At 38.7% G+C, this 24,804-nt stretch overlaps 1 protein-coding gene across 12 annotated transcripts in view; it reads left to right on the top strand.

Annotated features, from left to right (window-relative positions):
- Positions 1–24,804, top strand: part of MLIP (muscular LMNA interacting protein) — a 71,644-nt gene that overhangs the window by 5,718 nt on the left and 41,122 nt on the right. For 7 of the 12 annotated variants that reach the window (XM_087945782.1, XM_087945778.1, XM_087945775.1 and 4 more), the window contains exons 2-3: positions 21,275–21,370; positions 24,417–24,782. In XM_087945782.1, coding sequence (XP_087801908.1) covers positions 24,558–24,782 — 225 coding nt within the window. In that variant the 5' untranslated portion in view covers positions 21,275–21,370; positions 24,417–24,557. Of the gene's footprint in view, positions 1–18,675; positions 18,755–21,274; positions 21,371–24,416; positions 24,783–24,804 lie in introns of all 12 variants that reach the window. The other 5 variants (XM_087945760.1, XM_087945752.1, XM_087945769.1 and 2 more) reach the window with 1 other exon arrangement.

The following is a 24,804-nucleotide window of genomic DNA, read 5'->3' as shown; positions in this document are numbered from 1 at the left end:
ATCACACGATTACTGCATTGAATCAAGTAACCTAAGAGGTGTCCTTTTCCCACCTCCTCCAAGGAAGACACGGTATGATATTTCTTTAGAAATTCTGTTTATATAGCCCTACAGAACAAAATAAAGTTTTCAATCATGCTGGTCCTTGGTCCTTAACGGTTTTAACTGTAACAGGAAACTTTCCTCAGAACAAAAAGGACATAGAGTATAACCATAGATGCAAATGTATAAACACTGCCATCTACTGGTTGGCTGTAGTTGTTGCAATACAAAATACATTCCAACATGTATTCCAACAGCTTTAGGTAGACAAACATAGACCAGATGATCCTCAAATAGTTTGACTCGTCAGTTTATATGTTCAATGCTCTTCCTGTCTCCCATTTCCAAAAAAAGACTTTTGACAATCTGAGGTTCATGAAGTTGAATTCCATATTAGTTTTTGAGATAGTGGTGGAGCAAGGCAGAAGACTTGATGAAAACTTGAAGTATTTATATCCATATTTACATTTAGCTCTATCATCTATACAAATGAACATTCTCTTTATGTCCTCCCTGAACATTTGATGTTTGACTGAGACAAAAAAAATCCTTGCACCTTGAATTTGTCATTGAAAGATCAGATTTTGAGTTATTTTAATATTATTTATCTCCAAGGAAGGACCATCCATTGACACTTTTGATGTAAAATCAGTTTGTGCAACTGGTTTTATATGTTGGGCTTTAGCAATTTTCACACTTGTAACTTACAGCAGCTTATAGCTAGTTGTCACCTCTGTGAGGACTGAGTGATAGTATAAGGCAGGGGTCTTCAACCATGGTAACTTTAAAACTTGTGGACTTCAACTCCCAGAATTCCTCAGCCAGCAAAAAGTTGAAGTTGAAGTCCACAAGTCTTAAAGTTGCTATGGTTGGAGACCCCTGGTATAAGGCAATAAAAATCACTATTGTAGAAATGGTCCTTGAGAACTCAGGGCTTGAATTTCTTAGGAATGCATAATGAAAGAATTTATTAACCCAACCTTGGTGCAGATTCCTTCTGATAGAGACCAAAAATGCCCCATACAGCCTTGTCTTGTTTAAATCAATCATTCTTTTATTAGTTGTTACAGCTAAGCTGATCTCTTGAAAATTAATTTATGGAGCATCTTTTGAGGGTCAGAATCATGTACCCCTCCAAATAGTTTTCAGGCAAATAAATGAAGAAAAAAATATTATATAATGGTAATTGTCAACTTCCAACCATTCATTTAGTGACTGTTTGAAGTTATGAAACTGAAAGAAAAAAAAGAACTTATGACCGATTTTCACATTTACCACTGTGGCATGTGAATTAGCAATGCAAATTTTGGGCTCCATTGTGGTTGAGGACTACCTTATGAAGCTGAATCAATGTAATTCATTAATTCATTGTTAATCTAATTTAAAATAATTAATTTGGACTTAGATTTTTTTTTGCCCTTGTCCCACCTTTGACATATGATACGATACTTATAGAGGTCCTGTGCGGCTCTTACTTTTCCCTAAAGATGTATATATTTCATTTAACAGCGAGATACCATTGTGGTTTACTTCTAGCAATTGGATGAGATGAAGCTATTCAGATCTTATGAAATACTTGCCTTTTTGGGAGAGGAGGGAGGAAATGAGAAATAATGTTCACAACCTTTTTATTTACGCTAAAGTTTCAGCATATTGTACATAGGCAGACTTGACAGAGGGGAATAAACAGTAATGAAATCAGAGGTGCCCTGAGTGTTTTCCTGTTTTTTATTGTGTATTTTAGTAGAATTTTTAGTTTTTAGTTCAGTTTTAATTTATATAAACAGCTGCCTTGAGGGCTCTTTGTGGGCACAAAGTAGCATATCCATTTGTCAATAAAAAATTCTCATCAGGTGTTGGAAAGAAGAAAGGGCTATTTCTCCTGTCGTTTTCTTCACCTTACTGAAAAGTCAGTTGAGTTGCCAGATCTTACAGCAACTATAGATGGCCAGAAAAAGCAGTTGGACTTCTCTAAAGTAAAATCCTTTGCTGAACTGTGACCATAATAAAGAAAAAACAGAGTGAGCGGCTTTGCTGCCTTGTACATCTTCATCCAATAAGGCAGTCGTGGATAGAGAAGCAGGAATTCATAGTGCTCACCACATTCTCGGGGATAAAACTGATCCTCAAACGTCAATCTTTAAATATCTTAATGAAAATTTTGATTAAAAAAAAACAACAATTCAATAGCTGTGCTGGCTTCTTCTCCTGTCAATTCCCCCTGGTTTGCCTTTACAGTTTGATTTACTTCTGGCAAGGAAGCTGGCCCTGGTTACTCAGTCAGCAGCCATGAGTCCCAAAGCCCATTTTTCTTGAAATGTCCAGGAACTCCAACCCTGTCCCTGTAACTCAGACGATGACCAAGTTGATATGTGTTTTGTCAATCATATCTCGACACATTTTTAATGGGAAAGACATTGTTTTTCTGGCTGTGATCTGAATTATAGCTCCTGCTGCCTTCAGAAAGTTCAAAATATTCTCAAAGATCCATCTCATCCTGGGAACCCTTTTTTTGAACTATTACCATCTGGCAGACAGTACAGAATAATAAAAACAAGAACAAATAGGTTGACAAACAGCTTCTATCCCAGGGCAGTAGCTCTTTTGAATTATGCTGTATAGTGCAGTGTTGGTGCAGTGTTGGTGGTTTCAGTTCAATGTGTGAAGTGTGAAGGATGTGTGTTTGTGTTTATTTTCATGGTCATGATGTGCACTGAAGATGGTGTTTGATTTTGTTGTATGAGGTGCAATGACAATAAAGTAAACTAAACTAAACACATCTAGAGTTGATGGGTGTTCTCTTATCATTTCCTTGTCTATTTTGACTTGTATTCCTATATTGTCTTTTACAATAATGCTTTTGATAGCTTGGACTTTGATAGCTTGGATTTTTTTCTTTTTGTGTAAAGACAGAAGCAAAGAAATAATTAAATAGTTCCGCTTTCTTCCTGCTACTCATCACCTCCTTGCCATGTTCTCCCAGTAGAGGACTGATTTGTTTTCCCTGACCTTTTCCTTGTTTTTATATGTCGAAAGAAACTTTTAAAAATACTTTTTGACATTTGTTGCAAGTCTTAGCTCACCCTAACCCAAGTGTTGATTTCCTTGATGATTTCCTTCCCCCCCACCACTAAGTTAGGATTTTAAGATCTTGTTCACTTACTTGATGTATCATTTCTAACTTTTTTTTACTTCATTGCGTTTGATGTTGTCAGCTTGAAGGATGACCAGGTATTTATAGTAATCATTTTCATCCATACTTTTGATATTATTCCATATGTTTTCTTGATTCTATCAGTTTTGAGGGTTTTCCCCTGTTTCATAGTAAGCATGGCTTTTATTCGTCCAGTCCAAACTCCAATGCAATATTTTGATTCTATATATGGACAGTGTTGAATAGGTATTTTATTTCAGATGGTGTTTTCCCATATAGCTTCAAATTGTCCATGCAAAGCAGGTGGGATAGCCTGGCAAATGTTTTTGATGTTTGGCCTGAATTATTCAGTATAGTTGACAGAGGAACACGTGAAATGACAAATGATACTGGTGATACCCAAAGGTGCTTTTTTGCAGGAGGCAACTAGACTTTCTTGTTTTTCTTTGAAGATGTTTCACTTGTCATCCAAGAAGCTTCCTCAGCTCTGACAGGACAGTGGAGAATGGGAAAAAAGTTCCCTATTTTATTTTATTATCTAGCTCATTGATGAAAATATTGAGGAGCTCAAGACAAAACCTTGAGGTACCCCACTGCATCTCCAGGTTGATGTAGTTTTATGGAGGGCTCCATACTGAGTGTGGTTGGTCAGCCAAGTGCGAATCCATCTGGTTTTGGTATTGTCTATCCCATACTGTTCTATCTTATGAAGACTTAGGCTGTGGTCTACTTTGTCAAATTTCTCACTGAACTCTATATATGCTACATCCACAGCATTTCCTTGATCCACTAATTTATTCCACTAATTAAGTTACTAATATAATCACATGTTGTCCTTATTTATATACCGTACCTGTGTTTTCCTTGGTTTTTTCCCAAGCCGGCTTTTTCTCACTTGGAAGGTCTTCTTCCTCTTAGACAGGCCCTGGCAAAGAATAACAAAATAACAAGTATTTGTAAAGCTAAATTTAAGAAGAAATAAATCACTTTTGTTTTTAAAATGAAAATAATTACAATGTTGTTAGGTTAAAATAATACTCACTTCCCTGACTTTGAAGGAGTTTCTCCTTCAGGTACTTGTTTTTGTTCGCAACTTTTGCGACTTTGCTTCCCAAGAACTTGTTCTCCTCCTCCAGCTAAGATGCAGAAATTACAAGAAACATTCATCAATCATAGAATACAAATAAGCAAACAAAAAGAGCAGCTTAAAACAGGATTGTAAGGGAAGTGAATTCTCTTATTGTGGCATTTTTCTGAGTCATCTTCTCCTGGTATTTTTCTCTTATTTCTTTTGTCTCTTCTTGTTCTGTATTTTTGTGGAAAAATACTTGTGCTATTACACAATATTCATGAAAGACATTGCATATTAAGCCACCAAATTAAGACTGGTCAATACAAATGGCACAGTCTATTTAAACTGCAATGCAGGGAAACAGATCTTTCTGCATCTTTCCCCCAATAACTTAAAGGGAGATCAGAGCCTCTCCCAAAGACAGTGCTCCCAAAGGAAGAGTTTTCCCCCCCTCTATGGTGCAGAGGAAAGGTTGCCCTTCTATCCCCACTCCTGCTACAGGTACCCACACAAACAACATGGTTGGTTACTCACCTTTGTCTCTCTGATGTTGTTTGTATTTCTGGAGACAGTACTGCCAAAAGAAGACAAAGGGGTGAATTAAGCTCATTCTTGAAGTATAGATCAAAGTGCTATTAAAGAAAGAACTAGAAGAGCCAGAAAGCTGTCCTGTTTTCCCTTCATCCTTTTCCAAGCTACATTTCCCCAACTTTTAATGCTTCTTTATTGAACTTTGCAGAGATTGATAATGATGGAGAGAGTTTTATTTCTGGCTAGAGTCATATCCAATTGCAATGCGCTTTGGCTGCTTTCTGACAATTTGTTCTAAAGCTCTTTGAGGTAGTTCTGGCAAAATCCTTGGGTTATAAAGCCACATTATGAAAAAGGTAATTACAATGAGCCATTATCAGTCTTACATGGTAGCATCTTCATATCCTAGTTTTCAGAGTAATTTATACATGCCTTCTCTAAGCAAAATGTTGATATTTGTAATTGGGACAAAATATGGTGAATTTGGATTTTTAGCAGCAAACAGGCTGACTACAAATGAAGCTGTTGAGAATATTTTTTTTGCCTCTGTTTGTCAAAATCTGTAAGAATAAAAATGCAAACTCTAGCTCCAAATAGAGTTTTGAAAACAATTGCAAATAATCCATATAATTCCCTTTCTAGGTGTTATTCTGTTATTCTGACACCTTTCCCAGGACCTCTATTCAGATTTTGGCATCCTCAGAGTTTTCCTGCCTGAACAGGGGGTTGGGCTAGAAGACCTCCATAGTCCCTTTCAACACTGTTGAACACACCTCTATTTATGCTCTGGACTATTGACATGTAAACCCTGAAAAATACCTGGGCGGCGGTGGCAGGTGGGCATGCCCTGAAAGGGAGGAGGAAAGTGAATCGCTTTCCCTTCACTTTTCCTCCACTTTCCCTGCTCTGCTGGGCTGGGAGGGCAGCGGATGCACCCCGAAAGGGAGGTCAGGAACTTCTGGGGCTGCTTCCCATAGCTGCGCTGCCACCACCGCTGCCCCCCCTCTGGACTGGCTTGGTGCCCCACCTTGGCCTCCTCCCACCTGGAAAGGTCCCGGGCTGTGGGGGGAGGCACAGAAAGGCCCCACGCAGTGGGCGAGGGCCTAGCGCAACTCGCAGGATTACCTGTGAGCAGGGCAGGCAGATCAGGGCTGCTCAGTTGGGGCGCAGGCACCACATGGGGAAGTCAGGTTAGGCAAGCCACGAGGGCCCAGCTTGCCACATAGGAAGGGAGGAGTGACTGGGCAGGGCGAGCGGCGGGCGGGCAAGCGACATGAGCGAGCATCACGGGGGTGAGGCAAATGAGTGACCAGCAACCGGAGAACCGGTGTGGGGGCGTGGCCAGCCAGAAGTTACTAACGGTTCTGTGACCCATGCCTAATCACCGCTACAGGTTCTCTAGAACCGGTGCGAACCGGTTGAATACCACCTCTGGCTTGAATATGCCAAGATTCTGTCGATTAGGTTTAAGGAAATAAAGGGTTGAACTCAGTTTGATTTCACTGTGTCATTTCTGGCCTTGGGCTGACAGTGAGTTCCCTTGGGGACAGAGACAGACCTATCCTGTTGGCTCCATTGTTGAGGGAAGCATTTTTATTCCCTTCAACTATGAAATTTCAATTTTTTAAGGATATTCATTATTATGGTCTTTTATATTTATATTTTCTATCTTGCCCTCCCTGGTTTTTGAGAGGGTAAAAGTGGGGGGTCACTTTCAGACTGGCATGATTCTGTTAATATAGCCTCTAAAGGTAGAACTAGCATTGCTGATTGTATTTCTTGCCTAGACTACCTTGCAAGTCTAATATCAATCTTGCAAGTCAATTTGATGTCAGTTTTTGATGCAAGGATATACAGTCTTATTGGAAAATCTATTTGATTTGCATCTTGGAAAAATGGTTAACCAAGCTGAAGAAGTTTGTTTAATAATAATTTTGTACCTTTCAAGTAAATCCTTGGAAACCATCCTTGGACTATACTGTAACTGGATATGTGGATTTGCGCCTCATCCAAAATTTGGGTTTTCCAAGGATATAATCCATATTTTAACTTCATAATTTGGGAAGATTCTGAATAATGGTGGCATTTATTGTAGTTTATAATTCGAACCAGTGATTTATTTCTACAATGTTGAACCTGGTTCTTAATACATGTTCACGGCTTCAAGCTAAACAGTGATGCTTATTTTTATAAAAGGGATATAATATATTTTATAATTCATAAGTACTTAATGATTTTTCTTTTGAAAACTTGAATCCCCAGGGCATTCTAGAAATCCTTGTTTACCTATTTGCAGTTTAATCTTTTATATTTTTGCATGTCTTTTTATCTCCCTTTGCTTATATTCCTGCTTTTTACAATCTCAAAAATTCTGTCTGAGCCAATAACTGCTGATAGACTGACAGTCTTTTTATTATATTAGTTTACTAATCTATTTATTATATTTATACTAATTTACTAATCTATTTATTATATTTATTTTAGTTTACTATGTTGAGCCCAGTTCCAGGAAAACCAAGAGCCATCTTAGGGATTCTGTAAATTACAGAGGGGAACAGTATTATTTGGTTGATGTGCCAAAATTACATTTCAAGGGCTTAATTGTTATGGTTTGTTGCAAAGTCAGCCAGATGTTCAAACTACATTTGGATGTTTGGTGGTGTTTCAGATATCATTGCATGATGTGAGCTGTTCCGAGTAAGCTGCCTTTTGAAATTGACTGATAGTGAATTGGTCAATGCCATTCTCAGCTACTCTTAGAAAGTCCAGCATGCAATAGAACGGATGAAATAAATACAGACCAAACAGGGGTTCCAATAGTATCTTTACTCTATGTTACAATACCAGTAAGCCCAAGCAGTAATGATTCATTCAAAGTCAGAGCTAGGGCATTCGCCACCCCGGCATTCCTATATACCCTAACCTCACCCCTTCTATTTCCCCTTAACCACTGCCCCTGTAACTACCATCCGGTAGTTAAAAAACCCTTCCAGCAATCCACACCTCATGTCTTCAGTGCCTGTCAGATGGGAATCAGAACTGGCCCAGCCAGACATCATAGCCTGCCTGATGCGTGCTCAGGAAGCCCTCGCATCCCGCGGGCTCCAGACGCCCAACTCGTCCAGTGAGCTGCCTATTCCCTCCTGATCTGGCTGCACTGTTTCTCCCAGGATGCCATGGTCTGGATGGGCAGGAAGGCATCTGGCGGCTCAGTGAGGACATCGGGATGCGCAGTAGGAAAGCTGACGGCTCGGCGAAGACATTGCAGAAAAGGAGGAGGAGGTGCATCCCGGCTTGTTTGGCGAACTCTGGGCCAGAGCTCGACAGCCATTTAGAATTAGAATTATTTATTGGCTAGTGTGGTTGGACACAGACCAGGAATTTGTCTCCAGTGATAAATCATTATCATAATCATAAAATGCAATCATCATAAATCATAAGATAGAACACTCAGCTAAATAAGCAATTGACATACTATCAATCATAATAAGATACTAAATAAAAGCAATCAACATAAATCTATGAGGTACAAGCAACAAAATAATAGTGATAAGAACCTAAGAAAATAGATAATAGGACATATGAGACAAATCATAAGGAATACAGCCCTACTAGTTGGATAGACATCGCAAGACATAGACAGTGCTGTGGCGTGCAATCAGGGGTGGGATTCTACCAGTTCGCACCTATTTGCCAGAACCACTTGTTAACATTCTAAGCAGTTCAGAGAACCAAAGAAATTAGAAGTTAGAAGAAATCACTGGCCTAATCCTGTAAGGAAGGCAGAAGGAAACATTCTGGTGTTGCTTACAGAAACTGCCTCTCAGTTAACCCTTATTACAGGACTAGATTTCCTTATTACAGGACTAGATTTCCTGTCTCTGGAACGTCTCTGGAGTTTTTTTCCCCTCCTTTGCTGGTACTTTGCTTGTGTGGAGTGACCATTCAAAGTTATAATGGCACTGAAAAAAGTGACTTATAACCATTTTTCACACTTAATGATTATTGCAGCATCCCCACAGTCACGAGAGGCCAGACAAGGAGATGCATGCCTCGATGTGAGTGATGTTGAGTTGGCCACGCCCAGTCAGTCACATTACCACCAAGCCACACCCACCAACTAAGCCACACCCACAGAACTGGTTGTTAAAAAAATTGAATCCCACCCTTGCGTGCAATGCCCTATAGCATCATCTTGAGAGAAGTTGAAACAGTTTATGTCCAGGATGTGAGGGGTCTGTAGATATTTTCATAGCCCTCTTTCTGGCTTGTGAAGCATAGGGTTGGTTGCAATCATTTTTTTCTGCAGTTCTATCTATCCATTGAAGTCTGCCTTGTCTGGTTGCTGTGCCAAAGCAGACAGTTATAGAAGTGCATGCTCAATAATTCCTTTGTAGAACTGTATCAGAGCAGCTTCTTGAGCAGGGTTGTTATTCTTATTGGTATATTGAATGGGAAGGATAATGGTAGAAAACAATACTTCTCAATACTATGCTATGATTGGTCCTGTCAAATCTGCTACCCTTTCCGATTCATTCCATAGGCAGAATTGGCATATTCTCGTACATTCTGTATTGAGATGTTACCTCTCTCCTCTTTCCATCACTAGAAGTCTCCAATGAAACATTAAATAAATAAATAAATAAATAAATAAATAAATAAATAAATAAATAAATAAATAAATAATGAAACTTTTCTTGCCTGTCCTCATCTTTTCAGAAGACTGCTGGAAACATGACCCCTTCTGGAGAAGCAGAATCTGATTCTAATACAGGGCTCTCAGGACACTTGAACCATCACTTTTTTCCCCTTTTCATTGCTCTGCTGTTCAAAGTCATACTACACTTTAGTGAATCAACAGAGTGTAGTTAAAAAAGCGAAGTCGGTATGTCATTATTTCATTGCAGCAACTTTCCACTAACCTGATGACTCTCTGGCTTGTCCACAATTTCCAGCTCCATTTCTTGTTTATTGTCTGTTAGATGCATATCTTACTTCTCTTCCATGAGTTTCAGGTAGCAGTCACAGCCTTCCTTCCTCCCTGTCTGTTTCAAGTCTGTGCATGTGGGAACTAGATGCCTGTTCACTTTAGGCATGGACTTGTTGTCTAAGCTCAGGAGATACTAAACAACTCTTTGGGTAAATGCGTGCTATGGAGATTCTCAATCATTCAGGTCATAATTGTCCTAAAGCAGTGGTGGGATTCAATTTTTTTTACTACCGGTTCTATGGGTGTGGCTTGGTGGGCGTGGCAGGGGAAGGATACTGTAAAAACTCCAGTCAGAGGTGGTATTTGCCAGTTCTCCGGCCTACTCAAAATTTCCGCTACTGGTTCTCCAGAACTGGTCAGAATCTGCTGAATACCATCTGTCCCAAAGGTTCTTTTTTCAAGAGGCAACTGGACTTTCTGGTTTTTCTTTGAAGTCATTTCGCTTCTCATCCAAGAAGCTTCTTCAGCTCTGACTGGAGATCAGGGAATGGAAGGATTTATATTCCTTGCAGACAGCTGGTCATTTGCATCCTTTTAGCGGGTCATTAAGGTGGAGGTTTATCTGTGTCATCAGGGTCACCTGAGTGGTGCAAGTGGGTGTGGAGCCTTCTTGGAACTGTTGAAAGGACTGTGTTGTAGATTGGAGATGGATGATGTCGTATCCCTCCCCCTCTGTTGAGAAAGGGCTGTTCTATTTTGAGACCATTTATTTTGAGCCCACATGCACGCTGAAAGGGTTGCCTAAATGACAATGGACACAATGGCCCCTTCTAATAATTAATATAACAAATTGCAGTTATTAAAATGTTAGAAGTTCTGAGTAATACTTCTGCTTAAATTACTTTGACATAATTTTCAACCTGCCCAATTTCACATTATGATTCTTTAAACCAGGGGTCCCCAACCTCTGGGCCCCGGACCGGTACCGGTCCGTGGATCATTTTCTACCGGGCCGCCGGTTTGCTGGGCGCCACCATCTTGTTTCGACGAGAAAGTGCTTCTGGGTGAGCTTTTCCGGTTGGAAAGCGGCGTTTGGGTCCTGAAGGAATCCTCGCGCCTTAGTTTCATCGAGGGGGTGGGCAGCTTCGAATGAAAAGCCATCCCGATGGCAGAGGAGATTAAGAAAGCACAAAAAAGGTACAAAGGAGGAGTTGAAGGTGGCGGGGAGAAGCGGGGGATGGCTGGCTGGCCAGTCGCTCGGCTCGCCTTGCCTTGTCATGCCTGCTGATGCCGGTACCGGGCCGCGGATCATTTTGTGATGCCGGTACCGGGCCGTGGCACAAAAAAGGTTGGGGGCCACTGCTTTAAACTATAGCTTTTCCTAGTAGATCCTGAGCTCCAGCATATACATTCAGTCAGAAATACAACATTTTTAATGACAATCCTTTTGCTTTCATGCCGACGCTGTTTTCAATTATTTCTTCATCTATCATCTAATGGGACACTGTTTTGATCATTTATCAGTGATAATTCAACAGTGAGTCAGTCACCAGCTTGATCAGATCATTGGAAATGATAAAAGAGTTTCCAAGGCAGACTGTTTGCCTCTGAAAACTGTGATTGCATCCTCCCTGTTCTTCTCTGCTCCTCTTGGTTAATATCACAGAGCTTGTGAATGGATTCCAGATAACAGCCCTCCTCCGTTTCAAGAAGCTATGTAGGAACTACTTCTGTGTAGCCCCAGTGGATGTTTATAGGCCTGAGAAATCTGCTGCTTTCACCTGGATACTGAAAACGCTCAAAATGGGTCTAAAAAAAATGTTCCTTTCAAGCAAAGTGATTGCTTGAAAAGAGACACTCAACACAGTAGAAACCTATTATTGAACTAATTCCAAGTATTCCTGCCCTCTAATCCACTCATTCCTTAAAATGTTTGCTTATTCAAACATGTCTAGATCAATGAATGCATGAATAAACGTAAGAATCCAGCTGAGACTTTTATTTATTTATTTGTCTGTCTGTCTGTCTGTTTGTTTATTTATTTATTTAATTTGATTTGTCAATTGCTTACAAGGTAACCGGTATAAGTATAAACATAGTTATGAATACATGAGATGGATACGTATAAGAAAAATAAAAAGAAACAATAGGACAGGGACGGTAGGCACGTTTGTGCGCTTATGCGCACCCCCTACAGGCCTCTTAGGAAAGGGGCGAGGTCAATAATAGACAGTCTAAGGTTAAAGTTTTTGGGGTTTGGGGAAGAAACCACAGAGTCAGGTAGAATATTCCAAACAAACAAACAAAGACTTTTGGAGAGTTTTGCGCAGGCTGAATACTTTAATATTGCTTTTATTGCTTTCTTTAATTCCTTTGAAGATCAAAAAGAGCTGAGATGTTAACTATTCATTCTACCTGGAAAGCAACTGTATAGATTTATTCAGCATCTGCAAAACTCATCTGAAGCCTTGACAAGATGGTTATGTTTATTCATTCATTGTCACCAACACACTCTCCTAGGAAAGCACTTAAAGATAAGCTGGAAGAGACTTCCGGTTTGCGAGGCTTCGGCAGGGATTTGCGATCCAGCGCGATCCCTGCCGAGCTCACTGCCAAGGCTCCCCGATCCGTTTGGATCTGGGGGATATATACCCTGCAGGGGCAGCTGAAGACAGGGGATCTGGAAAGGGGTAGGGGGTGTCGCAGACCCTCCCCAGCCAGCAAAACCCCTTTTCCCGAGGCGGAGGAGCGGCGGTCCGCAATGGCGCCATGAAGTAACCTGCAAACGGATAAGATTGTGCAGGAGGAAGAAAATTGGGGAAATCGTGAGAGTTGTTTCTGGACCGGGATAAAGTTGCCAAGGGATAAGAAAGTTTCCTGGGGCTTGAAAATTGCTACGGAGAAGTTGTTACATTGTTTCCAGAGAGAGTTACAAGCGGCGCACAGAATTCTAAAAGGAAAGTTTTTTTTTTTCCTTCACTCTCCTTCCTAACGTGACAGCGGATGGAACGACAAGAGAAATCTGAAAATCTAGGTAATTAAATACTGAAGAGATAAGGATTTCTGAATGTTTTTTTAAAAAAAAGACTTAAAAATTTTTTTTGCTGTGAGTGGGAAGGGAGAGGGAAAAATTGGATTAGAATTTGAAAATAAGGAGAAGACTGCCTGGATTTTTAAAGAGCTATAAATACTAATAAGGCTTCTGAGAGATATATATTAAATTGAACTTTGTGATCAAACTCCAATCCCAGAAAGAGAAAATGAAGGAGAAAGTGCTTAAAAGAATTAACCTACTTGGATTGCTTGGTGATTTTACCACTTTTGAGAATTATCTCTGATTAAAAGCACTTGGGTGGTTTCTTGGGAAAACTTTTTCTCTTTATAATGGCATTACTTGTGGACAGATTGAAACTTTTATATCAAAAATATGAAAAAGAAAAGCAAGAAGGGAAGGACGTTTTTGATACTCTTTTTCAGTATTTAGAAATGGCGGTCTACACTTATGTAAAATTGAATGGACAACAGGACGTCTGGGATAAAGAAGAAGCCATTTTTGATGAACAAGTGACTTTGGCTGGGGAAGGAAAGGAGGAAGAGAAAAAGGAAAAAGAGACTTTAAGACCTATAAAAGCAATCAAAAAGAGAAAAACAAGATGAAAAAGAGATATTATGTTAGAAGACAACAGAAAGGAGGAAAGCAGAGAAAAAGGGAGGTGGAGAGGCAAAGGGGTAAAGAGGACAGAGAGAAGAATAAGCAAGGGAGAAAGGGGACAAGAAGCCTCAATAGTAGAGAGCAAGATGCAAAGAAACAAAAGTTTTTTAGAGATAATGGGTAAACTTTATTGATAAAGGGATTCTAAAGGTACATAAGATTGTTTTTTAAATTTGTATTTAGAAATAATTTTAGAAAGTTGGAAATAATGTGTAATTTAAAGTGTGATAAAATGTTTAATATAACTTAGTGAAATTTGTCTTAAGAAAAGGGGAACATTTCATGAAATAAGGATTTGAGATATGATGTGGGGGGAATAATTGTAGTATTCCAAAAGGCATGTTATTTAATTGAAATGGATAAAATGGTTAAGATATAAAGGAGCTGGAGAGAAAGATACAAATGAATGTCAATATTAATTAGATTGTGTTATTTCAGTTGAAATTTTTTTTTTTTTGAAAGGAGAGATTTGAAGTAGGAGAAGCAGGAATACCTTAATGAAATAATGATTTAAAATATGTGATGTGGGGGAATAATTATGGAAAGTAGGTGCTCCCACAAAAGTATGTTAATTAATTGAAAAGTAATGTGCTAAGTGTTTATGATATAAAAGAATATGAATATTAATGAATAGATTAGTATTGGTATTGATAATATTGTATAAATTTAGAATGTACCAAATAGAATCCCAATGTAAGTTAGGTATTTTATATTAAGTATTATAAATGTAGGGGAAAGAGGTAGAGGCATCATACTCCAATTAGTGTACAGGAGAAGCTTTTTATTTAAAGAAGAAAGATAAAACGATAGCTGGAAATAAACAGACAAAGAATAATAAATATTATGATTTGAATTGAGATGAGATAAATAAAATAAAATTAAGAGAATCTAAGAGAGAGAAGAAGCTATATAAAAAATTGAAAATGGTAATAAGATATGGAATGGCATATAAAATGAATATGAATTTGAGTTGGTGTCTGTACAAAGAGTTTTGACCCGGGATTAAGCAACTTTCAGAAAAGATGTTTTTTTTTTGTTTATATGTTTTGTGTTCTTATGTGTTTATGTTTGAATGAGCTAATAAAAACTTGGAGAAAGGTTAGAAAAGGACAATGGAGAGAAAAATAGAAGAAAATAAAGCAAGTTAGAAAGGGAAAATATGTGATTGTAAGGAAATGTGTTAATGTTGTAAAACTTTCAAATAATTTTTAGAAATTTTTAGGAAAAAGGTTTTATGTTTATCTTGTATGTTTTGTATGCTTTTAAAAATTAATAAAATTTGTTTAAAAAAAAGATAAGCTGGAAGAGACTATAAATTGTAAGATGCTTAGCTAAGAAAAAGAGGAGACAATTGATGATGTATAATTTAAGAGAACAAAGAATTATTCATTTATATTACCATTTTTCACCTTCTTTTCAGCAACAGGAAGCTCAAATAAGGTTTACCTTTCAAAACAAATGAATTGTTGTGGCACACTTTTAGCTGCTTATGTTTTACAGCCATTGATAGTAATGTAGCTCATGAATGAAAGTGAATATACGTGTCCCAGGTTAATGCATCAGATCCTGCAGTAATGCATCTCATGAAAGTCAACTTTATGTGATGGGCACAGCATCTTAATGAGCATAGCATTGGTGAGCACCTAGCTGACCTTGGCTGAACTGGAAAAAATTAATCAGGGTTACATTTATTATTTATCAGGAGTCTCTCAGGAATTTTTTTTCAATTTGTATATTCTAGCATTGAATAAAGGCTGTTGTGTTATGGGACATGTGATACCCAGCACAGTATTTTTCTTCTCAAACTGCCACTACCTCATAACACAACATGTTCTCCCTCTTGTAGCACAGGGGTGTCAAACTGGGGGGGGCTGGATACGTCAGAGACAGGCCATGCCCACCCCAGCTCCCTGAAGGAGAAAAACGTCATGATATGTCCACATGATGACAACATGATGCCGCAAGTTTGACATCCATGTTTTAGCACTTTCCTCTGTAGTTTAAAAGAAGTTGTTTTAATATCAGTCTTCTCCAGTCTGTATCTTCCAGATAGATTGAATTTGCTAGCTGGTAAGAGTATGTGGCCTTATTATCCACAGTCTTATGATCAGTGCTGGTTTGACTGGAATGGGACTCTCAAAAATAATGAGTATAAAAGTTGGTCCATCTCACCTGGAAGGAGCCTAGTTTGGGAAGATTTCTGGTGGATCTACAAAAGCCTGACTTTTAGCTACTGGTTTGTTAATGTATATGTATATAACATACATACATGTATATGTAGAGCCTTCAGATCAGTGTTGACTCCTGATAACTGCCTGGACAAGTCCTTACAGTTGTCTTGGTAATGTTTTCAGAGGTGATTTGTCTGCTTCCTAGGGCTGAGAGTGACTGGCCCAAGTATCACCTAGCTGACTTCATGCCTAAGGAAGAACTAAAATAGACAATTGCTCAGTTTCTAGCCTGGTGCCTTAACAACTAGGCCAAAGTGCTTGTCAATGGTATGTATGTAATGTCTAATTTGAGTTCCTAAACACAAGAAGTTTTAAACTATGTTAAAAAAAAAACTAAATCATTAGAAGAGGACCATATTTATATACATTGTAGGAGATGACCAAGCTGAACCTGAAGGAGGGGTCAAATGTATCACCAGTCAAAAGTCTCTTTGTGCCCACAAGAGATCTAAGTCCTTGAATTCCCTTACCTACCCCAAATTTGTTTGGACTGTTAGTAATTCAGATTTTTGTAGAGCAGGGGTCTCCAACCCCCAATATGTGGATCAGCACTGGTCTGCGGCATGCCAGAAACTGGTCCAATGCAAACAAGCGAATCCCTATCTGCGGGATGCAGGCAGCACATGAAACCACGCCCTCACTGGTCCACTGAAAAACCTGTCTCCACAGAACTGGTCCCTGATGCCCAAAAGGTTGGGGATCACTGTTGTAGAGAGCTTAAGCTTGCAATAAACCTTTATACCATTTGAATAGACTGGATCTTCTGATTTTCCTGGTACTTGACATATACATTGCATCTATCTATACATCTCCATCAACCTTAAGAGGTAATTCCCACACATTAGAGAAATAGTTATAGAGTCTTATGTATGTTACAGAGTCCTTTGTCCTCAACAAGAATAATAATCAAGGTTGGGAAGATGTTTTTGTTTTTTTAAATGGGCAAGTCTTAGTCATTTTCAGTTTAGTAATTTGGACTTTTTGGCTTAGTATTTACCAACCCATAAAAAAACTTTTTCCAGGAATAAGTATACTCATTGTCCTCAAATGCAATATATTTTATATTAAGATGACATATGGCTTAATACGATACTGGTTTAATGAGCAAAGTCCACTAATATCTCTTGATTGAAGAAAGCAGCCTCATTGTTTTAACAATGACACATTTTAGCAGCAAGGAAGTTGGACAAAGAGAACATTTATGCCCTAGCTTCTTGTGCCCACATAAGCTTCCTACTCTCCAAATATTTCAATAAAGGAATTTCACTTGTTACTGGAACAAGCATTGTTTCTCTAAAACCTGGTGTCCACATTGGCTTTACACAGTAGACATCTGGGAGTTTCTGATCTCTACATGTGAAGTGGGGAAAAGAGCAGAGACAAGAAGGAATTGCTTGAGAGAAGACAGGTACCATTTATTTTAAAAAAGAAAGATATTGTGGCATACATACATACATGTGTAGATGAAGCTGTAAGACTAGATATTGATTATAGGTGTTTGCTGTGTGGCATGAATTTCAAACTGCAGTAATTACTCTGAGAGCCATGGTTATACCTATGGCAAGTTAGAAGTGTTGAATATATAATTGCCTCTGGTCCTCTTACCTGCAAGATATTCAGAGAAGTTGGAATACTTTTTAATTATGGACTCTGAAACTCAGGATGACTAATTTAGTTTTTGGGTTTACCAAAATAGAAGCCACCTGAATGAGCCCGTGAAGTATAAATTATTGCAGCATGTGAGCCTGATCTATTCATAGGTCTGTGAAACCCTAGGCCAGTTGTGCAACCGTAAATATCACAGATTAGTTAGCAAGTATGATGTATGCAGACTTTAAAGCCCAACTGCAGGATTGAAAATGTCAATTGGTGCAGCTCTTTGAGGAGAGTTTCATTTTGAAGGCAGTCACTGCCACATGTTAACATTTGCCTCCAGGGAAACAATAACCTCAACTTCTCTTTAGAGATAAATTGTTCCTACCATGGAAGTCTTCTAGTTGTGTTCTACTAGCTTCTGCTATATAAGTGTTGTCCTGTAAAACTTCTATAACTTCCTAGAGATAACTGTTTTATTAAAAAGAAACCTGCCAGACTGGTTGAACAAGGTAAACCTGGTGCTTCTTTGCACATAGAGTTGAACAAGTATAAATATTTTGTAGTTATTAGATATCCTGAGTGAATTCAGTGAGTAGTAATACCTCACTGGGCATGTCTCGAGTGGGTCCAGGTCTTCTTGACCTTTGGAAGGAAGGCTACCAGGAATGATAAGCTAATTGTTAGAAAACATATCAGAAGAAGGTAATGAAAAAATTTCTGTAACTAAGAAAACTGTAAGGTTGGGTCATGTCCATGTAGTTGCCAGATTCAATTGATTGATTTTGTGCCATCAAATCATTGTCAGTTCTTGGTGATCACATAGATTTTCTTCATGACAATCTCCCCCATCACATGGTCTTTAAGAGCCTTTCTCTTGCCTTCAATGCCTTTTAGTGAAATATTCAGGAATTTCAACTCTTAAAATTGGTTAATGTGCTATATGAGTAGGGTATGGGCATGCTTGCTATTTGTCAAATTATTGATGGGAATTTTGACCTGGGTAAGAAATTCACACATGCTGCTCAAACGACCATCTTGACAATTCATTCTTACATGCAAGCCTTCAATGCCCTCCTCTCCCAGTGAGTAAAATGCTCTTGCATGCATCTTCTTCAGGAATGCACAATCCACGTGCTTCTGTGACTGTCCCATGGTATCCTTTGAAGAATGGGTCCTCTGTATTGAAAGCCCTGAGGAGCACTTCTGAAGGGAAAACAGTGGCCTCTGCTCCCACTGAGTGCTTTTCTAGTGACTCACTTCTGCCTTGTATAGTGCTGTGCTGTCCTACGGCCTCAGTTGACACCAGGACTTCTCTCTGGCTTGGTGGGTGCAGCAGGCAACGAGGGGCTGTGCTTTAGTGAATGTGCTCTTCTTGACAACCTCTTCTGTAACATGGACTTCCTTTAGATTACAACTCATGGAATTCCATTCTGATTGGGAATTTGAAGAATTGTGCTCCAGATCTACTGAGAGAACTCAACTTAGGGTAGGTAGGTGTCTCTCAGGTAAACATTGGGATCTGTTTGGATTCCACTGGAATTCCCAGGGCAGTGGCAAAAATATTTTTAGGACTGGGATAACATGTAACCCTGGCCATTGTGCCTTAGTAACCGTAATATTTCTAGGGCTGAGTTCAAACATCCCAGCCTTAGAGATGTCATGGTTACTGAGGCACATTGGCCAGTGTTACACATAACCCTGAGCTAAAAATTATGGTTTACATGCTAAGGTCTCTGGCTTGCATGAGATGTTAAACAAGCAAACCAACAATTTATTACAGCTGATATTTATTGTCTCATATTATAAAATGTGGATTCGCAAACTTTCTGTCCTTAAGTCACACTTGGCTGGGAGATGCTGGGAGAAGTGAGTCACAAAGTTATCCCTATGATGGGAACACTTATTTCAATAGGTAAAGAAATGCATCATGATTCTTCACAGGAATAACTTTTAAGCAGCTTTCACACAGTTTCAGGAATTTAATCTGTATTTTCCCCCCCTCTTATCATCCTTCCAGAAGTAAGTTGGTTACTTCCTCAGGAGGTTCTAGTACAAGAGAAAAAGTTTTAAAACTATTTTTTGGAATGACAAGGGAGCAACCGAACAGGAAAATATTTATATGGTAACTCAGTTTAAATATCTCAGTATTTAGCATCATGTGTTGTTCTGTTTTAGTCTGTGGTACCATAATCAGCATTTCTTGTTCTGAAAATTGCCTTGAACAATTTGAGTAAAAATGTAATTATCAGTACCTGGGAACTGATTTTTCTTTTGCTAAATTTGGTTGTGATCTTGAATTGATTCTGATTATGTAACCTGAGCTCTAAAATTCCATTTTTTAGGAGGTAAATATACAAATTTAACTAAATTCTTCTTTTTAAAAAATAGTTACAATTGTATGATACATTGACACATGTATTTTTTAAATTAAAAAACGTCTTGTGACTTTTACACTGCAAATTGCAAAAGCCTAAATTTTGTTGAACTATATCCTTTTGGTGTTTATATCCACTAAAATTCCCTCTAGTTCCTTTTTGAAAATAATATCCAGTTTTATTTTTGTGCCACCCTTTTGATGAAAATGGATTGGCCAGTTGGTCAGTAGTGTCCAGAGTCATTTCAATAGTGAGATGGGTGACATATAATTTTTTTAAAAAAATAAATAAAAAAACTAAATACAGCCTTGGACTAAAGCTATTGCGAAGATCTGGTGCTTTCGTTCCCTTTATAGTGTTCAAAATTGCAGAAGTGTAAATTTATTCTGCAACTGGATCTGAAAACGAGTCAGAAGATTTTCACTGTGGAAAATCCTTAGATGATACAGTTGCCTCTAAGAACCTGATGGGGAACAGGAATCTTCCAGAATCTTGTGACTTCCCATGATTATGCTCAGAAAATACAGTTCAGATGTATTTGGCTTTGAAATAGCACATAAACATTATCTGGAACTCCTTTTTTCCATAAAAAGTGAACTGCTGTATGAATTATTGGAGTTTTTGACTGTTTATAAGGAAAGCACATATGCACATCGTAGTCTAGACTGGCCTCGCCAAGTGACGCATTCCATTTTGTCTAATGCGCTACCAAAGAGAAAAGTTAACAGCAGATTTAATGGGCAGGGTGTATTCAAAGATGCTTCTCTGCTCTTATCAATTATAGAGTTGTTGTTTTTTAAAAAGATGCTGTAGAGCACTCTGAAAACATAATTGTTCTTTGTTTTACATTCCATCTTACTTCTACCTTTGAGGGAGATGGGAGGTTTAAAAATGTGAAATATAAATAGATGAGATAGGAAGATGATAGATATAGATAGATAAAATAGATAATAGATAGAGATAGATAGATAGATAGATAGATAGATAGATAGATAGATAGATAGATAGATAGATAGATGATTGATAGATATTGATGATAGATAGATAGATATAGATGATATAGATGATAGATAAGATAGGTGATAGATAAGATAGATGATAGATAGGTAGATATAGAATAGAGAGATAGATGATAGATAGATAGATAGATAGATAGATAGATAGATAGATAGATAGATAGATAGATAGATAGATAGATATAGATAGATAGAGACAGAGATGGACAACTGACATGGACACAGACAAACAGACAGACAGACAAATTCAGAACCTTATGGTGGCCTACATAGAGTTCTTGCTTCCCATTTTTGTCCCAAGAAGCCTGTCTTGTAAGTTGGATTGTGAGAGCGCAGCTGTTTTGAAGTCACCCAATGAGATTCTGTGCTATGGGTGGAGAAGAATTGGGATCTTCCTACTCTAACACAATAACCCCTTATGACTATGCCACAGTCAATATAAACCGGCAAACATTTGAGGGAGAGTCCTCAAACATTACAGCCTTCCATAATTCTTTGAATAAACTCTTCTACACATAGCAGTATTTGTTGGGTGATGTAATATAGGCAGGCCATGCAGCAAAATTTTATGTTTCATTCATATTGTTTGTTATACAGTATCTGCATCCATTGTAGGTTCCTTTGGAATCTCGATTTCTTAAGTTCACTTTTGTGCCCTCCCTCGGAAGACTGCCAACTCAATGCTACCTTTCTGGCTGTACAACGTTCTGTGTGAGTATTACAGAAGGATTTGAATATCAGAGTGTTAAAAAAATCTATTTTGCTAATTTATTTTTTAATCTTTGTCTCAGTTATGTTGGAGTGGGGAGGGAAGAGAATTGTCTGAAAATACATCTAGCCTGAAAATAAAAGGTTGGATACAATAGGCAGAAAAGTATTGTAAAATGTTTATTTATTTGTATTTATTTAGAAGAATTATATTTAGAAGAATTATATGGCCACTCACTCACTCTCAGTAACTCTGGGTGGCTCACAAACAATTTAAACAACCCAATATAATAAAAAACAGTACCACCCCCACCCCAACCCCGATGACAACACACAATCAAATGAGCCACTAGATGGGCTCCATCCCACTCTTAGTTTCCCCAGGCCTGTTGACAGAACCAGGTCTTCAGGGCCCTGCAAAAAGTGTCATAGTGGGGGGCAGTCTAATTTTTAAAGGGTTAATATTGCAAAGGGAGCAAGCCACCACGGAGAAGGCCCTTCTTCTGGGTCCAGACAGAGTATCTCCTTAGGGGATGGGACCAGCAGTGGTGGCACAGTGGTTAGAATGCAGTTCTGCAGGCTAACTCACTACTCATTTCAGAAATTTGATTCTGACCGGATCAAGGTTGACTCAGCCTTTCATCCTTCCAAGTGGGTAAAATGAGGACCTAGATTGTTGGGGTAAGCCGCTTAGAGAGGGCTGTAAAGCACTGTGAAGTGGAATATAAGTCTAAGTGCTAGTGCTATTCCAATCTCCCCACTCTGGTGGGTCGGGTGGATGTAACTGGGAAGAGACATTCCCTCAGACAACCTGGTCCCAAGACATAAAGCGCTTTAAAGGTGTCAATCAGCACCTTGAACTGTCATTGCTGATAGCAGCGCCTGATTGAGTTCAAGAAAAGCAGGATGGATTTGGTTAGTATGAGGATATGACCCATAAGGATAACACAGTACTGTAGGCTAGGCTAGGAAATTTTTTTTAAAAGCCACCCAGAAGAAGAAAATAGTAAATCCAATATTGTGTTTCCAAAAAAAAAACTTCATGGATCTCACCAGATCATCATCAGAACTGAGTTCAACTCATGGAAATTTTTATATTTCTACTTTGCAATGTTAAATAGTGGTGGGATTATGAGATGAGTGTACAGGAAGTTCCCCAAAACCAAAAGGTTATTCCAGGATAGACCATTGAAATCAATTTACCAAATTCCTTTTGGGGCTTTCATACCTGCCTGGTTATGTGTGGTAGCAAGCTGTGGCCTAAAATATATGGTGTGTTTTTTCCCAGTGCCTGAAGTAAATCTAAGCATGTACAAGTCCAGTTTAATATCTGAGATTAAAATGTGCACCTGTTCACCAGAAGAGAATATCTGTAAGGTTGATTCTAAGAACCTCAGATACACAAAGTAGCAATGAGAATCTAAAAGATGAGCCAAGCCATTTAACTTTAACAGCAGAGTTACCAGTAATTTTCCTCTTTTCTTTGAACATTAGGAAGGAAATCTGTGGAGATTCTCAATCATCCACATCATGGTTGTCCCAAAGGTATTTTTTCAAAAGGCAACTGGACTTTCTTAGTTTTTTTCATTGAAAACATTTCACTTCTCTTCCAAGAAGCTTCTTCAGTTCTGACATTCTTCAGATTTGAACAGCCTCTTGGATAAGAAGTGAAATGTTTTCAAGGAGAAAAAAAACCCAAGAAAGTCCATTTGCCTTTTTGAAAAATACCGTTGGGACAATTTAAGAAAGGAACCAGTTTGGGTTGGGACTAGAACATAGGAAGGGATATCAGACCACATTGACCCATTCCATTAGCCTCTGCTTTGGTCCCTTTCTTCAGCTTCTGTTTCCAAACAACGATCCATTAGACCATTTTAATGATTAATAAAATTTGTGGGTGAAGGTGTCCAGTCCAGTGGGAACACGATACTTCTACTAGAGCCCCAATGTGTGCTGGATTCTTTATATTGCAAAATAAAAAAGAGAAGGAAGAGAACATAGCTGCTAGCTAAGATACAGGATGGCCCAGCAGAAGGCCTGGGAACAGGCAGATTCAAGGGCTGTTGGCTAAAAGAGAAAATTAAACAAGGATAAAGGTGATTGGCAGACAAACCCAAAACACCCAGTTTTGAGGAAGAAGGGACAGCTTTTCCCAAACTTCCATCCTCCAGGTTAACACTATTCCCGGGATGAGATGGTGCTAAAGAAGAGGAAAAGTGCAGATCCCTTCATTATATAAAGATGAAATCTACTGCTATCTGCCTGGAAATCTGAATGACTCTCTTGCCATTTTTGTTCTTATGTTATTAAAATGCAACCTCCCCAAGCAACAGGAGAGATTCTTTAACAAGAGCAACACGCAGAAGAATTAAATAAAATATATCTTTCATTCTAGGTCTGTCTTGCAAAGTTTCCAAGAAGGTACATGTGGTTGAGATATAACCTAACCTAAATGGACTTGAGCCACAAGCAAAACTTCACAGTTACAAATTCTTTGTTTTGTCTTCTGGTTTGAAACTTTGTTTTCTTTCATACCTATGGGATTTTATTCCAAATTTATCCCTCTGGTAATCATGGGAATCCCAGCCATTGCCCTTGCCCTTTGTTTTTGAAATGCTCCACGTTCTCTTCTGCCTGGCTGCAGCTGTTCCAGATTTCTGCACTGTCCTGGATATTGAATGAATTATTTCTTCCACTTTTGTCTTTGGTGTCATACAAAAGGGACCAGCATCTGGTTGTATCTTAAGATCTTGTCCTCTGTCAGACAATGCCCTTGTGAAACAGGGTAGAGGTGGTAAAAATTGAATGCATATTCCTTCAATAACTAATTCACTCAGTTCCCCACAGTATATATTTTATTTCTCAGATATTTATTTGCCCTAGTCATGTTTTCTTTAGGAATTTTAATTCATCATGCAAGGAGAGAAGCATAGCAGCACATAATACTGAGCCATCTCTCTCCTCTTCCTTCCTTCCTTCCTTCCTTCCTTCCTTCCTTCCTTCCTTCCTTCCTTCCTTCCTTCCTTCCTTCCTTCCTTCCTTCCTTCAGAATGAAGTAATTGCTGAAACAAAAGAAGTGGAGAAGTCAACTGCCATAGGAAGTGGAATCAAGGGAACTGGTGAAGCTGCCAGCTGCCGCAACAAGCACAAACTTTTCAAACTCCCAGAAGACAAGACAAAAGGAGGGAGAATGGATGGGGAGGATCTTTTCAAAGCTGAGTTTGTTCTCATCACCGACTCAGATGAAGATACAGAGGCTATTTTAGGCAACGACTACGGACATGAAAGTTCCGGGGGTTTAGCTGCGTTCTATGTGTCCAGTGGTGATGAGTGCAAAGGACAAGAGAATGTGCCACAGATGCCACAACGCACTGATCTTCCCTGCAGTTCAGCCACTTCACAGAAACCCTCTCAGGTAATGTCCTGGGTCATAGTTG

This window comes from Notechis scutatus, chromosome 1, assembly GCF_049901735.1.
Source record: "Notechis scutatus isolate UNSWTSFEM ecotype Mainland chromosome 1, rNotScu1.2, whole genome shotgun sequence".
NCBI lineage: Eukaryota > Metazoa > Chordata > Lepidosauria > Squamata > Elapidae > Notechis > Notechis scutatus.
This window is presented reverse-complemented; position numbering and strand designations above follow the sequence as displayed.